The sequence below is a fragment of the Cibotium barometz genome, chromosome 22 (genome assembly GCF_041138505.1).
Source record: "Cibotium barometz isolate CiBa-2024 chromosome 22, ASM4113850v1, whole genome shotgun sequence".
Classification (NCBI taxonomy): Eukaryota; Viridiplantae; Streptophyta; class Polypodiopsida; order Cyatheales; family Cibotiaceae; genus Cibotium; species Cibotium barometz.
This window is the reverse complement of record NC_141067.1, coordinates 10,360,544-10,376,212: the sequence shown is the minus strand read 5'-3', so window position 1 is coordinate 10,376,212 and position 15,669 is coordinate 10,360,544. Positions and strand designations below refer to the sequence as shown.

Here is a 15,669-nt window from a genome sequence, read left to right as displayed (position 1 = left end):
CAACGAGTGTGCTGTACAAAATGTGACGGGGAGGAATGATGGTAGTGTAAACGTTTAGCCTTGCGGAATGCCGTAAAATGTGTATGGATATCAGTGGCCGTGCAAAGCGCATGTGTACAGAAGGGTGCGTCTGTGAGGCATTTTGGCATGGAAGGAAATCAGACTTTGAGAAGACATTGGATCTCCACCGCGAACAGAGCGGGCGGGCTTTGAAAAAACAATGGATTCTCTACAGCACACAGAGCTAGGTAGCTGTGCAGAACATTCAGATGCAACTAAGTGACTCTTTTCATTCGTAAGAGAAGCACCTACATCCTGCATTTCTCGCCACATTTCTACCGAAGAAATCTAGCCTTCTTCCAACCCTAAAAATAGGTATTACAAAACCCTAAAAGCAAGAGGAAACACTACAGAACAGAATCTGTAACCCTTGAGCACGTAGGGAGTACACAGAAAAGCTTAGAGAAGTAGGGTAGTTTTTCTTGCCTTGAAAGCGCGGCGAGAAGCGAAGTCCTTTAGAGCAAACTCCCTGACTGCTGCAGAAGAGCGGGATGCAGACGCAGAGACCCTGGGGTTTTTCCGAGGTTGGACAACGCGGGTGGTGGGTGTCGCAGCAGGGAAGGAGGCGAGGGAGGGGGCGAAGAGACGTGAAGACGATGATGAAAGAGAGGTAGACGAGCATGATAATCGCGGGGAAAACACAGCATTGGTAGCCAACGCCATAGCCAATGGAGTTATCAAAGCTTCACGGCTATGAATAAAATTTAAATTTATTGGCTTACCTTTTAATCCATTTTTTTATTGGCTTACATTTTAATCCTTTTTTTTATTGGCTTGCATTTCAATCCATAACATGAAACCATACTACAATGACTTCAAGAGAAGGCTCCTCGAACCATATACATGGGGTCTAAATCACCACTAGCACATCATGTTAAAAATAGGAAGAACATCCCAATGAAGTGTAAAAATAGAAGAGAGACAAGGTCTGGTCATTTTGGCTCTCTCTCTCTCTCTCTCTCTCTCTCTCTCTCTCTGTGCTACATACTCGCATAATCATGCTTCCATCCTTTCCTCCCTTCCTCCTAGTAGATTGCAGTGCTTATACATAGCCACACCATGGCCTCCGTAGTAATAATCTTTTTACTCAAAGTGCTACTAAATCTATGGAGTGCTCTTCTTCTTGCATTGCAAATTTGTTCACTGGGCAGACAACCTCTTCTTGGAACAATGCAGAGAGGAGGTCGCCATTGCGGGGCTGAAGCATCTGCATGAGTACAAGCCAAATAGCCAAACAAAAAACCCATCCATGTATATAGTGTGCACATGTGCGAGGTTGCTAATGTAGAGACACATGCAAGGCCATTCATGCATTGAGGTGATTCGAGTAGAAACTATATACACAAGAGGCTCTCATGGCCTGCATAGAAGTGAGAAATCAAAAATCTTTACATTTTTCTATGGAATTTTTGGAGCACAACTACGTTAATTTCAAATCACATTTAAGAGCTATAAGGAGCCATTAGGTGAAGGGAAAAATTCTCCTCGAATTTTGAAGTTGTATTCTAATAAACATATAAAGGAAATATAGGTTCACAATTATTATTTCCTCTTCAACCCATGCATGGCAAAAAGGATTCATGTAAGGTTCAGTTTTCTAGCATTGATGTATAGTCACCATATGTGGTCGAATTGTCTATGGCTCTCAATTCAAGTAAGTGTTCAAGTTGTATTTAGCCATTTGTTGGTCATGCTTTGTGCAAATATTGGTTTTGGAATTTGATTTAGATGTGTTTTGATTAGCATTCATTGCGTATTTTTCTCTTAAAATGATTGCAAGTCACTTTGTGTACATACATCATTATAACACCACAAAGTGGCAAGGCATTTTTTTGCAAATGGTTATTTGCACTAGTGTTTCGATGATTTTTGTGTTTTGTGTTATGGTCTCCAAGCATTATGACAAATTTGATGTGAATTTCTTTTTGTAGAATCTTGTCAATTTCCTAGTATTTGTTGGTGGGTTGTAAATTGCAACTATAAAGTAGCATGTGTTTTAAATGAATATTAAATAGGGAATCAATAACTTCACTGCAGTTTCCACATAGCATTTATACATTTGAAGAATGTTTTTCGCACAGCAATGCACTTTTACATGTTAATGGGCTTGAATTTGTGTTGAATGAAGCATTATTGGTATTAGTTTCTTGTAAGCATAAAAATATGAGACTGCATTTGTATTTATTATATCTACATAATGTTTTGCTGAAGATCATGTATTATTAAGTGTATGTATAATGAGCTCAAACTTGTTTTGCTTGGTATCATACTTTTGCAAAAGTTCAAAGTCTTTCCATTTCTAAATTGTCCATTGATAGTGGATGTAACAAAATAAAGTATTTGAGATCTTGTACATGTGGTATCTAATACATGGGATTTTACTATCAAATGATGGAATGCTAACTTTTGTATCATTAGTCCTCATGCTCAATGCATCGATGATGTATAAAAATGATGCTTGTATGGGGGGATACTTACTTTTAGTGAACATGTATGCTACATGGCTACCAAATTATTCTTTTTGGCTTTGCACATATGGGACTAATGTTTTTGTATGTTATGGCCATATAGGTAAGTGTATTTGTTTCTTTTTATATGGTACGCCCATTTCTTTACAAACTAGTTAAAATCTTTTTTGCTTTTATTGGTATATGTAATGTGGAATCTATAATAGATCCATTAATTGGTATATGTAATGTGGAATTTGTAGTAGATTTATTAATTATATTGAATGTGACTTTTCTAGCACATGCCACATAAGGAATGCAAATGATGAATTTGTATCAAATTGTTCTTTTGATGTGTACAAGTATATCCTTGTGAATTTCTTATTATATCTTTTTTTTAAAGACTGTAATTATATTAACAGAAAAAGAGAAGACAAAATCAAATCCTAAGGTCTAGTCAGGGAGTACATCAAAAGCTTTTTTCAAAGAAGCTTAACTCCAAATTAAGCTAGAACATTCCTTATTCCCGTAAGGCTAAGAGTGTAATTATGAAAATCTGAATCTTTAATTAAGAGCTCTACTTCTTCATCAGCTACCAGGCCATCCTAAAATTTCCTTTCATGATGAATTTCCTTGATTTTCTCTTGGAATTCCTCTTTAGCCTTGGTCATCTGTATTGTCTCTTTTGTTGCATTTTTTGTATACTGCACTTCACACGCCTTCAAGCTATAGCTCTATGCAACGTCTTCATCTGCACATGCAGTTCAAATCTCAGTCCGTCCATCAAATTGATTTGTGCATTCTTAAACAAACAGTTATTCCTATTAATCCAAATAGCCCATAGATATTTAGCACGAATGACATTCCAGAGAACAATAGAGCACTTGATTTGTTGTCCAAGAAGGATTTCTTGCCATGTTAGTTTGCCAGCTCTGTATAGGGCTTACACACTAGTTTAGAAAATTAAAAGCTTCTATGTTATGGACACAACCTAAAAACAGGTGCTCAATTGTTTCCAGTGCATTATGGCATCTTGGGCATATTCCATTTTCGTAACCAAAGCGCTCGGCTCTTGAGTTAGTCCAAAGGGCTTTGTGGGCAACTAGCCATAGCATGCAAGATTTTTTCAACGAAATGATGGGTGACCTCATATTTTTGAATTTGAATCCCCACTGTTTCCTATCCTAGAGGGTGCTCCATCTTTTATTCAGCTTGCAGTGTAGAGGTGGGCCTCGAGGAGGAAGAGGCAGAATCGGCAAGAGGCTGCATTTGGACTTCCACGTAGAAGCTTTGTGGATAAAGGGACCCTTGAGTTGGATCTAAGCCTTTCTATCATCATGCCACAACTGCATTCTACTCTAATTAGGAGATTATCTTCTTGTGATAATCTAAAGAGAGTTTTTAGCTCCTGTTTTGTAAGCCATCTACATTCAAATTTGTTTCAAATATCTTCCCAAATTTGAATGCCTTTTTTGTGAAGCTTAAAGGCATGTTTATATTGTTCTGCAGAAATATTGTCAAATAACGCCGCTGAGGAGAACCAAATAGAATCTAAGTGTAAAATGTGAGCATGTTTCCTTGTGCTTCTGTGCAGTACGATTTCTGGTTTGCATATGTTCCATGAACACTGGTTTAATTTCTTGTTATATCAACTTTGACATAGGTTTTTAATTGGTTGTGATCTCTAAATCTAGATGTATATCATAATGTTCTAAATCATTTTTATCTTTATAATTTGATCGTTTTCTCTAATTTTTTATGTCAATTTCCATCCAAATTTATGCATCATGTCAAAATCATTCTTGAATATATGAGCATTTATGTGAAACCTAATTGTTGTTGCTAATTTATAGACTCATAAATGGAACATAGAGCATGATTGCTTCTCTATTAAAGTTTTTAGAATCTTCAACTTTGTTGTATATGACCCCCCAAAAAAATATAGATGGTTTTGCTTCCAAAACTATTTCAATTTGATGTAAATTTAAATAACAAATCATCTCTTAGTTGCGTAGATTTAAATATATGAGCATTTATGTGAAACCTAATTGTTGTTGCTAATTTATAGACTCATAAATGGAACATAGAGCATGATTGCTTCTCTATTAAAGTTTTTAGAATCTTCAACTTTGTTGTATATGACCCCCCAAAAAAATATAGATGGTTTTGCTTCCAAAACTATTTCAATTTGATGTAAATTTAAATAACAAATCATCTCTTAGTTGCGTAGATTGTTCTAAAAGTAATGATTGCTTCTCTATTAAAGTTTTTAATAACTTTAACGTTGTTGTATATGATGCCCCAAAAATTTCTAGACGGTTTCTTATTTTTGTACAAAACTATTTTTTTCAATTTGATGCAAATTCAAATAAGAAAACATCTCTTAGCTGTGTAGATTATTCTAAGTATTGGTCTAGTAATTATTAGAATACTATGTCGATAGAATATTTATTGAGTACTCTTTGTTTTGAGGAGATAGGATCTTTTATTTTATGGTGTTGTATTTATGAACACAAAGTCTCTCATACTTTTATTATGAGATGTAGTAAAAGAACTAAAATGAGGCAACTTGTGAGCTCATTTGTTAAGCGTCTGAGAATGTATTTCCCACCTTATACATTCTTTCATAAGAACCATCCTTTTCAATAAAGCACTTATCTATGGTTTCCTTAAGAAGTTGATTATTATAGAAACATAGTAAGAAATTGCATATGAGTTTAATATAAACAGTACGAATTGTTGCTTTTGCTAAATGTAGTTATCTTAGGATTTCATGCATTTGTATAAATATAGTATGGATCTCTCTTCAAGAAAATTATGTGTTTGTCAAGTGAAGATCCGAACACAATCGAATGAACTTATTCTCAATTAATGCATCCACTAAATACAAGTATTCTTTTTTAAAAGTTTGAGTGTTAAATTGTCACATTTATAAGTTTATTTATTTTTCATGGATTTTGAGCAATGGTGTTAATATCACTGTTTTTTTCATTGATAGTCAAGGGAAGGTGAATCTACATTCTTTAACCTTTTGTACATTAAGTAAAACTATATTTGTGTGTTTGTGCTTTAGTAGATTTTAAAGAAGCATTGCATAAAAGATATATATTTATTATTAAAGTGAGAAACTATGATGTTGCATTTTTTACAATACAAAACCATGGTTACGCTAGCTACCCCACAACTTTGAAACTTTATCACTAATATCTACATAAATAATGTGATTTGATTTAAGGTCAAGAATCTAATAAGCTTATGATTATAGTATTTCACATGAGTTGATGGATGTTTTAAGTCAATTTTATTTAAGTTGAATAACATTCCAATATTTGAGCTCTCTATGTATAGCATGTGACACAGAGGATAACCTTTTTATGTCTTGAGTGTGTACATAGTGGGTCTTCTGTTATGATAATTAATTTATTATTGGGTAATCCAATAAGTGAAAAGAATTTCTTGGGTGACCCAAGTGTGATTAATTTGCTTGTGAGTGAATCCAACCAACTGTGACACGTGTGACGCATGTAAGAAATGTGTGAGTTTGATTGTGAGTGAATCCAATCAACTCTTTTGAATTAATTCTTGATGAGGGTGACCCTAGTTGGTCGTGAGTGAATCCAACCACTCGTGACACGTGTGAAATGTGTGATATACTTTGTGAATACAAGTGACGTGTATGAAAACATTGTGAGTGAATCCAATGTATGAGTTTAATTATGAGTGAATCCGATCAACTCAAGAATTGTGAGTCCGTCCGATCAACTCAAGACACGTGTGACGCGTGTAAAGGTTATGTGAGTTTGATTGTGAGTGAATCTGATCAACTCTAAGACACATACGATGCGTGTGAGGACATGTGGGAGTGAATCCACTTAAATACAAAATGACATTGTGAGTGATCCAATGTGGGAACGATTAATGTGTTTGATCACTCGTGTGTGCTGATCGTTTTACAACCGAGGACATTTGTCTTAAACGGGAGGACTATCACGGGAGTGAGATTTTTCAGAATATTTTATCATGGGAGTGAATCCAATTAATTATGCGTGATGCATCGTTCATGTGTGAAGCATGGTAGTGAATGATATCCATTTGTTAGAATCATTTTTGTGAGTGATTCCAAAGTAATTGTGGACTATGTTGAGTATAGATCATGAGTTCGGAACAACCAAGGTGGACATTGGACGAGATTATCTAGGTGAGCACGTGTGCGCTAAATATTTGATTTTGTATGATTTAGCCCATTGTACATATGTTTATGAATATGATTTAAATACCGTGTGTGGGAGTGGAGCCACACACATCGGGGGGGGGGAGATTGCACCCAATCTTTGGTATCAGAGCAGGGTAAATTCATGTATTGAATTTGGGTCATGGAGAGTTGAAGAAAAATCAAGAAATTAATTTTTATTCTAAGGTTATTGGCTTGGAGCAAATTTGAAGGCTTTTCAACAAATTCAAAATACTTGCACAGAAAGAGCAAAATCTACACCAAGGGTACAAGGACTTTGGACAAAGACAAGATTCATTTAAAAATCCAGGAGGAAATAAAGAAGAGAAGGTGTGGAAGACCTTTGGACAAAGATTCAATGATTTATGGGAAATTTTTGGGCCATCGGATATCAAGGGTTGAGGGCTAAAGCCACCTTTATGCATAAAACCACTTTTTTTAAATAAAACCCCACCCTTCTTCTCCCAAAACCACCTTCATCAATTCTAATCCTCTCAATAATCCATCTTTATGGATGGAATCAGCTCATTGAGGAGATTACTGAACTATTTTCAGAATTGCTAAGCTCTCTATCTACTCAATTTATATATTGGAGGGCTCACAAGTATCTGCAAATCCACGTTTTTTTGAAGTAGTCTCACAGGCAGTTTTACGCTTGTTTATGCTTAAGTTTAGGCATATCTTACGCTTAAATAAAGCCTAGGTTAAGCCTTGGCTACCTACCCAAGCTATAAGCTATAAATAATATTATTATAATGGTGATATGCTTTAAACCCAAGCCTCAAATTATGGACACTCTATTTTTGAAGATAAGAGAGTGTCGTGCAAGAAAAGCACCTTTTTGTATTTTTGGAGGCTATGGCCTAAATTGAAATAAAGTATCTCGTAAATACTCATGTGTGGGGGAAATAGGCCATACACACATGAGGGGGGATGATTGCACCCAATCTTGGAGTCGTGCTTTGTTTTTCTCTCAATTATTGAATGTGTTGAGCATGTGGTGTTTGATGAATTATTTGATTCAAATCAATTCTTCTAAGTTTCTTTAAATTCTATCTCCCTAGAAAATTAGATCCGTGACATTGTTGAGGTTCCCCTCTATTTGTGCAACTCACAAATATGGTGTGGCATAGCTTCCAAAGTTCATGCATTGCCCACGTACTAAGCATTGGCAGGAAGTTGCAAATACTTACAAGGCACTCAAGATCTCAGATTGTTCTATATGAAGGGGGGGTGATTTACAACTATAGGCCTTCAATGATTATGATACATGACAATCCACATATGTGAACTGGTTTTTTATTAGTAATTCGTGCATATCTTTGCTCAGCTAGAAGTAACTAATTGTGGTAAGTGATTATGAACACGATAATCTACATGAGGGAACTTCTTCTTTCTTGGCAATTCGTGCATATCTTGGCTCAATTAGAAGCAACTATTTGTGGCAACATTGTCCTATGAAGCTGAATATAGAGCGGCATTCATTGTGACACTTGAATGTGTATGGTTAAGAAGATTGACGGAGGATCTCTGTGTCTCTTCAAACACACCTACTCTTATTCTCACTATGACAATTAGATTGCAATGGCAGTTATAAAGAATCCTATCTTTCATGCCAAGACCAAGCACATTGAAGTGCATTACCACCATGTCTGAGAGGCTCCATGTAGGGCAGATCAATCTAATCCATTTTAGTACACATGACAATATGGTAGATCTTTTCACTAAGCCTTATCCTATGAAAATTTTGAGGCCTTTTGTAAATATTTGGGCCTCTTCCCTTCCAGAGATTGATCTGCCAATCTTTGTCTCAAAATCACATTTGTATTATAGGGAGATTTGTTAAATATATGGTAGTACTATACTGTGAGGCCATATACTTATGCCATGGAGACTTTTGTCCCACTGGGTCTTTTCCCATGTCTAGGTGTAGGTTTTGGATGAGCGTGATGCTCCTCCATATGCTGGTCATAGAGGCATAATGTCTGCCACACACATGATTGAGTGGTATTTCTTTTGGTCAGGTATGTGGAAGGACATAGAGCCACATGTATGTGCATGTATCACCTGTCAAAAGGTAAAATTTGATAGGCAAAAGGCTCATGGTTTGCTTGAGCCTTTGCTAGTTCTAAACCAGCCATGGGGATGTCACTATTTGGGCATTCTCTGCACTTCCGAATCTATGGACGGGCTCCATAGTGTGGACATGACACCTCATGGTGGCAGGGGACTTACGTCTACGCCAAGGCTCATGTGGACTCACACCTCATGGTAGGGGACTGATGTCAACACTAGGGAGGACCAGTATGCTTGATATGAGAGGCTGGGGATTTTTGGTCTATGCATATGTCTAGATTACGGTATTTTGGTTGGCTTGGGAATGTAGTATCTACGCCCGAAATGACCGCCTCCTACAAGCTAAATGAAAGGGAGATTGACCAATACATTCTTATACATGGCATACTTGTGGACAAGCCCATTATCACCATTCCTCCCTAGGGTACAAACCTTATGTTAGGGCACTCAAACCTTATGTCATGTGTACTCAAACAATTACAAATAAGGTGTAATTGTGCAAATATGCCCTAGGTGCAAAGATAACTCACGTGGTTGGCCAAAAGGACACAACACCGCCCATCATCCCAACTTCATAATGAGTTTCCCTTATATCGGTGCATGCATGTGTCTATACTCTGAGTCACAACACAACTTAGGTAGACTAGACAGACACGCTCCAATTCTAACCTTTCTCGAAACCTTGTCTACCCTCACTAACTTTGGACACTTTACATGTTTGGTGGGAGACATAACAGACACACACGAGGTAAGAGCCATGCCCTTATACATTTACTCATCCATGATAAACCTAAGAGCACAAACTAGCTCTCCACACACATGCATGCACATGATTACAACAATTTTGGACCAAAAAATAGGCAAGCACCCAACTACAACTAAAGAATGGAAGTATTACTCCCCTCTTTATCACAAGAGTTACTATCAATGTAGATGTCATTGCTAAACTAGAGCCTGTAAACCATGGACAATTCACATGGAATATATTGGAGGTGGATGGCCTTGCTAAAGTTGTCAGTGTGTCCACCACATGTTAGAACAGATGAGCTGCACAAACATGCTAATGTCAATGATATTTTTTATGTGGAAAATCAAAAGTTGACACCAATTTTTAATTGAGTTAATGAACGTATGCAAAACACCTTGCCACCAAATCAAATCTTTTGGTGATGATTTTGTGGGAGAGATTCTATAATTTGTTCATGTGAATGCATACTATGTGAATAAGCCCTAAAAAGTGCTTTGATTACTGTATGAACCTCTTAAAAATAGACCACTATAGACCACCCGAGCATGGCTGATTCATTAAAGTGTTCGAATTCTTTATCCAAGGTGTTGGGTTTGATAACACTCAGTGTGTAGCATCACCTTATAAGGGGGCAGCATAGGAATGTAAAGTTAGTTGCTTCTTGTTGAGCCAAGATATGCCCGAACTACCAAGAAAGATGGAGTTCCCAGATGTGGATTGTCATGTGTCATAATCATTTGACCAGTTGGAATGACTAAAGGTCTGTAGTTGTAAATTTCCCCCCCTTGGTATAGAACAATCCAAGATCTTGTGCCTTGTAAGCTTATGAAGATACGTTTAATTGCCTACCAATGTTTAGTGCCTGGGCAATGCATGAACTTTGAAAGTTGTGCCACACCATAGTTGTGACTTGCACAAATAGAGGGGAACCTCAACCAAACCAATGGACCATGCATTCACTTGAAGGGTGATCATCTTGCAAAGATATATTGGGAGACGTGACAAACACACACGAGGTAAGAGTCATGCCCTTTTACCTTTACTCGTCCTCCATGATAAACCTAAGAGCACAAACTAGCTCTTCACACACATGCATACACATGATTACAACAATTTCGAACCAAAAAATTAAGCAAGCACCCAACTACAACTACATGCTCTGTTGGGCAATGCAATGTGTTTGGAGGTGGAGATTAGCTTGGTGAGGCTATGTGTATAGCTAGCTACTTGTTGCCTGCGATGACGATAAACTTGATCAGCTATTGGGCTACTACTACAGTATTCGGCTTGGGCATCCACCTGACCACATGGTGCACCTCTCTTTCTTTCTTCCCTCCCCTGTCTTGAAGTGAAATATAGGAGAATGGCTTAAACTTGATCTTGTCCGAACCTAGGACCAACCTTGCTTTGATTGAGAAAATGGATTAACACTAATTGTGATTAAGAGATACTCATAAGTCAGCAAAACCAAAGGCCAAACCCACACTTTGATTTTCATTAGCATATAAGAGCCTTTAAATAGCCATCAGATCTCCTTACCTTTCTCCATCAAATCTCCACAAAATGCCTCACCTTGATTCTCTCTTGACTCACAATCATTGACCACATCATAAGGAATCTACCTTTACAATCACCAAACCACGTCCAAAAATAACTTTTCATCAAGACCCTTTAGGCCTTACACAAACTATCAAACTCTAAGGTGCATACTTCCTCTCAAGCACACTAAGAGAGATGTAAGCAACCCCCATTGATGAGGTTGCATAGAAGGAAAAAGAAAGCTCAAAGGTAGTACTCTTTTTGCTCCACATGGCAAGTGCAACACCTCCCATAACATAGGAGAAGCGTTTTCTTGGGTTGCCTGCAACATTCCTTGTGCTTTTGTCACAATAAAAAATAGGGTGTCATAAATTAGCAAACTTCAAGATAGAAAAAAACATATATGAAATTTTTTTATAATGCCCAATCATGTGATATCACATGGCTTGGTGTGCTTGTGCAGCATTTTAAAAAGTCCTCTTATGCTACCCAATCTTCTTGAATGTTGAGAATAATGCAGACAATGTGATCATCTAACTTTAGCTTTCAATGACTTTCAGAGAAAGATTATGTTAAATGCATTTATATGCCACAAGTAAACACATCTTGAATGTTAAGAATAATGCATACAATGTGATCATCTAATTTTAGCTTTCAATGACTTCTCAAAAAGAAATATGCTAGCTATATTTAAGACCCACAAGAGCATCTCCTAAGGTCACCTTTCAAAGGCTAGCCACGAGATGCCTGAATATATATTACATAGAGTCAAAGGCTAGCCACGAGATGCCTGAATATATATTACATAGAGTCAAAATATGTGTCTCATGGAACCACACTAAACTGTCAATCCAAATCCTTACTAGCATGTTTTACAACCACCACTAATCTACCAAATTTTTGAATTAAATTTTTGTTTGCTTGCAATAAGCGAGAATTGAACTTGTGATCTACTGGATTGCCCCAAATAGGGCTAAGTTTTTCACCCATCACAGATACATGCTTGTCTACCCTGATGTCCCATACCACCATGGCTTGCCTAGCCAAGGCCTGAATAGGGCAAAGTTTTTCATTCATCGAAGATCCATGCCTGTCAACCTTGATGTCCCAGACCACCATGGCTTGCCTAGCCAAGGCCCTCGGCAAGCTATTTGCATCAAGGATGAATAGGTCCATGAGTGGCTTAATCCCTTAGTCTAAGTTTAGACCAATCTTGTTCTCAAGATAAAACCCCACACAATAGATCCACTCATCCCGGTTATATAGTAATCCCCCATAAAAGCATAAAGAAATCATTTATGGGATTATTAACTTAGACATGTTTATTATAACCTTAGGCCACTAAGCCCTTATAAAATTTCATTATAAGATCTGAATTTCAATTTATGATCTAAATAAATCTCATTAGCTAGGTTATGTTGTAGCTAAGAATTTATAAATCTCATTAGCTAGGTTATGTTGTAGCTTAGAATTTATAAAAGCTTGGTAATTACATCCACACTATGATCGATTTTATTAAAGAGAATAACCATTTGAATATGAAAGAATTGAGAATCTCTAAGTCACCTTACACCTTGCCATATGGCATTCACAAGGTCGTCAAGAGGGATGATAGGGTGTCATCCTCCACAGTTTACATTAGAGGAGTAGATATGTATTAAGAAAAAATTAAGTGCTAACCATTTATCTATTATGAAGGCACATTTACAAGAGGAGTAGATATTTATCTATTCTGAAGGCACAATTACAAGAGAAAGAGTGATAAAAGAAGCCTTAAAAGCAGAGGAATATTGCAATGATTAGCTTGCTCTAGGGTCCCATTAGTTTGCATGCCACAATAATGCCATCTAATATTCTAAATATTGAATTGCATGGATTAAGAGCTTGGGTGTGAGCTTGGATATAGAAGCTAGGCCTTTGGTAAGCAATGGGACACACTACGATAATTCTATGAAAAAAAGGTAATAATTTAAAAAGAGTGAGGTAATAATAAAGGACTAGTAGTTCTCTTTTGATGTTTCTTTTGTGATTTGTGATGATTAGCTACATCCATCTATGGTAGATTGCGATACCATTGCACCACACTAGTAGTTAGTATCATGGGTATTATATATATTAAGCTGTTAATGGTGTTTATGTTTGTGGCTATTGTATGTTGTCATGTTAGGATGGATTGTGGAGTCCAATAAATAGTATGTAACTAACATGGCTATTATTGTGCAATAGGTGATGAGCACTACGATGGAGCCGACTAGGACATCCTATGGTGCAGGGCTGATTGTGATATCATGTAGAGTTACTTTATTCATTTGGCCACGTGCCGAAATTTTGTTATTATGTCCACTGCCCATTTTGTATAGCTCGCATGTGTTACATTTTGTGTACATTGAGTATTTTTGTAAAAGACAAGCCTGATTTTTAAAGGATATCTATCTATGACTCTTTGGGGTATTTTGGAAGAAATATCTAACAGGACACGGAAACGAGAAGGGCTAGGAGGAATTGGGTGGTTCAAGAGAGTCCGGACATATGTGAACGACCAGAGCTATTTTAGGCGGCTAAAGTTCCTATATCCCAGGTTGAGAGTTACCTTATTCTCTTCTAGAAAGAGAGTCCGGACATATGTGGACGACCAGAGCTACTTCTAGAAGGTTGCCTCTCACTGGTATAGGAGCTATGAGATCCGCCCACTAGCGGACTGCGCCATGATCTTCCCGAGCAGCAACCCCTCGCCTTGTCCGCATCAACCGTGGAAGCCATAGCCGTGGAAGCGCAAAATATACAACAGCCATAGCACAGCTGTTGTGCGCACAACACACAATAGTCAAAGCAATACGGCTGTCTCAGTGGTTGCACAGCCAGTCGCCAGCCGCCTTCAGCCGAAAGAGAAGAGAACCAGTCTCTCTCTCTCTTTCGTTTGCTTGACACAGTCATAGTCAGCTGCAAGACATGGCAACTCGACCGGCGCACAAGCCACCCCCGTTGCAACGGCGATCGGCGCACAAGCCACCCCGTTGCCAGCATCTATATCCGACGGCAACACCGTGGACAGCAGCATAACTAGGCGGACAAAAGCAATCACTACAACCCGCCAAACAACTGCTGTGGTTGTCGACGTACGTCTGCAGCAGCCAGCGCATACCCCAAGCCCTGCCGATTTTTGTAGCAGCCGCCGCTTTTTTTTTTTTTTTAAAAGCAACACAGTATATAAAAAAAACTTGGCCATTGTTTGGTTCTAATGGCCGGCTGAGCAAGAAAGAAAGAAAGAAAGAAAGAAAAACTCACTGTTGTATACAGCCATGGAGAGCAACATCATCTCCCTTTCTGTCTCTATGCGCTCTCACAGGAAGGAGAGAGACACGTCTCTCTCTCTCTCTCTCTCTCTCTCTCTCTCTCGTATCGGAGAGAAGTAACACCACAACTCCAATACCGAGGGGTGTCCACAATAGCGAAGAGCAATCAAGAGCAAGATGAGCGGATTTTGGTCAGGTACTCATCTTCATCTTGCACTCGAATTTGATTTGTTACCATGACCTCAGAAGATTCCAAGCACCCCGAGGGTCAGCAGCATGGCGGTCATCCATCTTTGGATACCAATATGGCTGATCTAGATGCGGGTGATCACAGATTTGTGGATTTACATGCATATACTTTATTAGAATTATGCACACAGCATATTGAGCAAAGTTTACTTGTTCTTTCTCAAAGTTTACAGACCATGCAAGAGACTCTTAAGTAGTTGGTCACTAATTCAAAGTTTCGGAGTGTCCCAGTTGATACTCCAAGGGCATCTACTCTTGGGGGGTCAACTCAAGACACCGAAACACCCGTGAATCAAGAAGTGGCAACTATGCTCAAGAGCATGAAGCCTCATGTGTTCCATAGGGAAGAGAAGGAGCGCAATAAAGATGCAATGAACAGTTTTTTACAAAAGTGGACAGACTTGCACCTTTTGAAGTTTTTATGTGATGATGTTCGCACACTCGAGACAAGTCTCACGCTTGAGGGCAAGGCCTAAAAGTGGTGGATGAGTCTCGGCGAGAGCGATAGACCTACGATATAGGCTACTTTTGAGGCACTTTTTCAAAAAAAATTCTTATTTGAGAACGAGAAGGATCGCAATTGGGATGCTTGGGACAACCGTAAGATGAAAGGTCTTACGTTGACCCAATATATTTCTAAGTATCGCGAGATAATTCTCAAGGCCGAAGGTTTGGATAATTTTCAGAAAGTACGAGGTTTTCTACATGGTCTAGATAATGAATATAAGACTAAGGTTAAAACTCAATATCCTAAAACTTTAGAAGAGGCCATAAAAAGTGCACATATCTTCGATGATAATATTGAGAAGAAACGCACGGCCAAGACACCTTGGGTTGGAGCATCCGACTTCCATAGTTCTAAGGGGAACAAACGGAAGGGGGCCAACCAAAGGTAATGATGTGGTTAAGAAGGCCAAGGGGTCCGTTGTCTCTGCAAGTATGGGTGAGCTAAAAAGCAAAATTGTGTTTATTTGCATGAGCCTTCACTGTTCGAGGCAGAGTTGCAACTGTGGAGTGGTTGTTCTT

General features: G+C 38.1%; 1 protein-coding gene across 1 annotated transcript in view; it reads right to left on the bottom strand.

The window, feature by feature from the left end:
* The window catches only part of LOC147626259 (uncharacterized protein ycf23-like), a 62,586-nt gene extending 61,833 nt beyond the window's left edge, over positions 1-753 (bottom strand). Inside the window, exon 1 of the mRNA XM_086816408.1 lies at positions 487-753. Within this exon, the coding sequence (XP_086672534.1) occupies positions 487-723 (237 nt within the window). The 5' untranslated portion in view covers positions 724-753. The remainder of the gene's footprint in view (positions 1-486) is intronic.
* Positions 754-15,669: the final 14,916 nt, after the last annotated feature.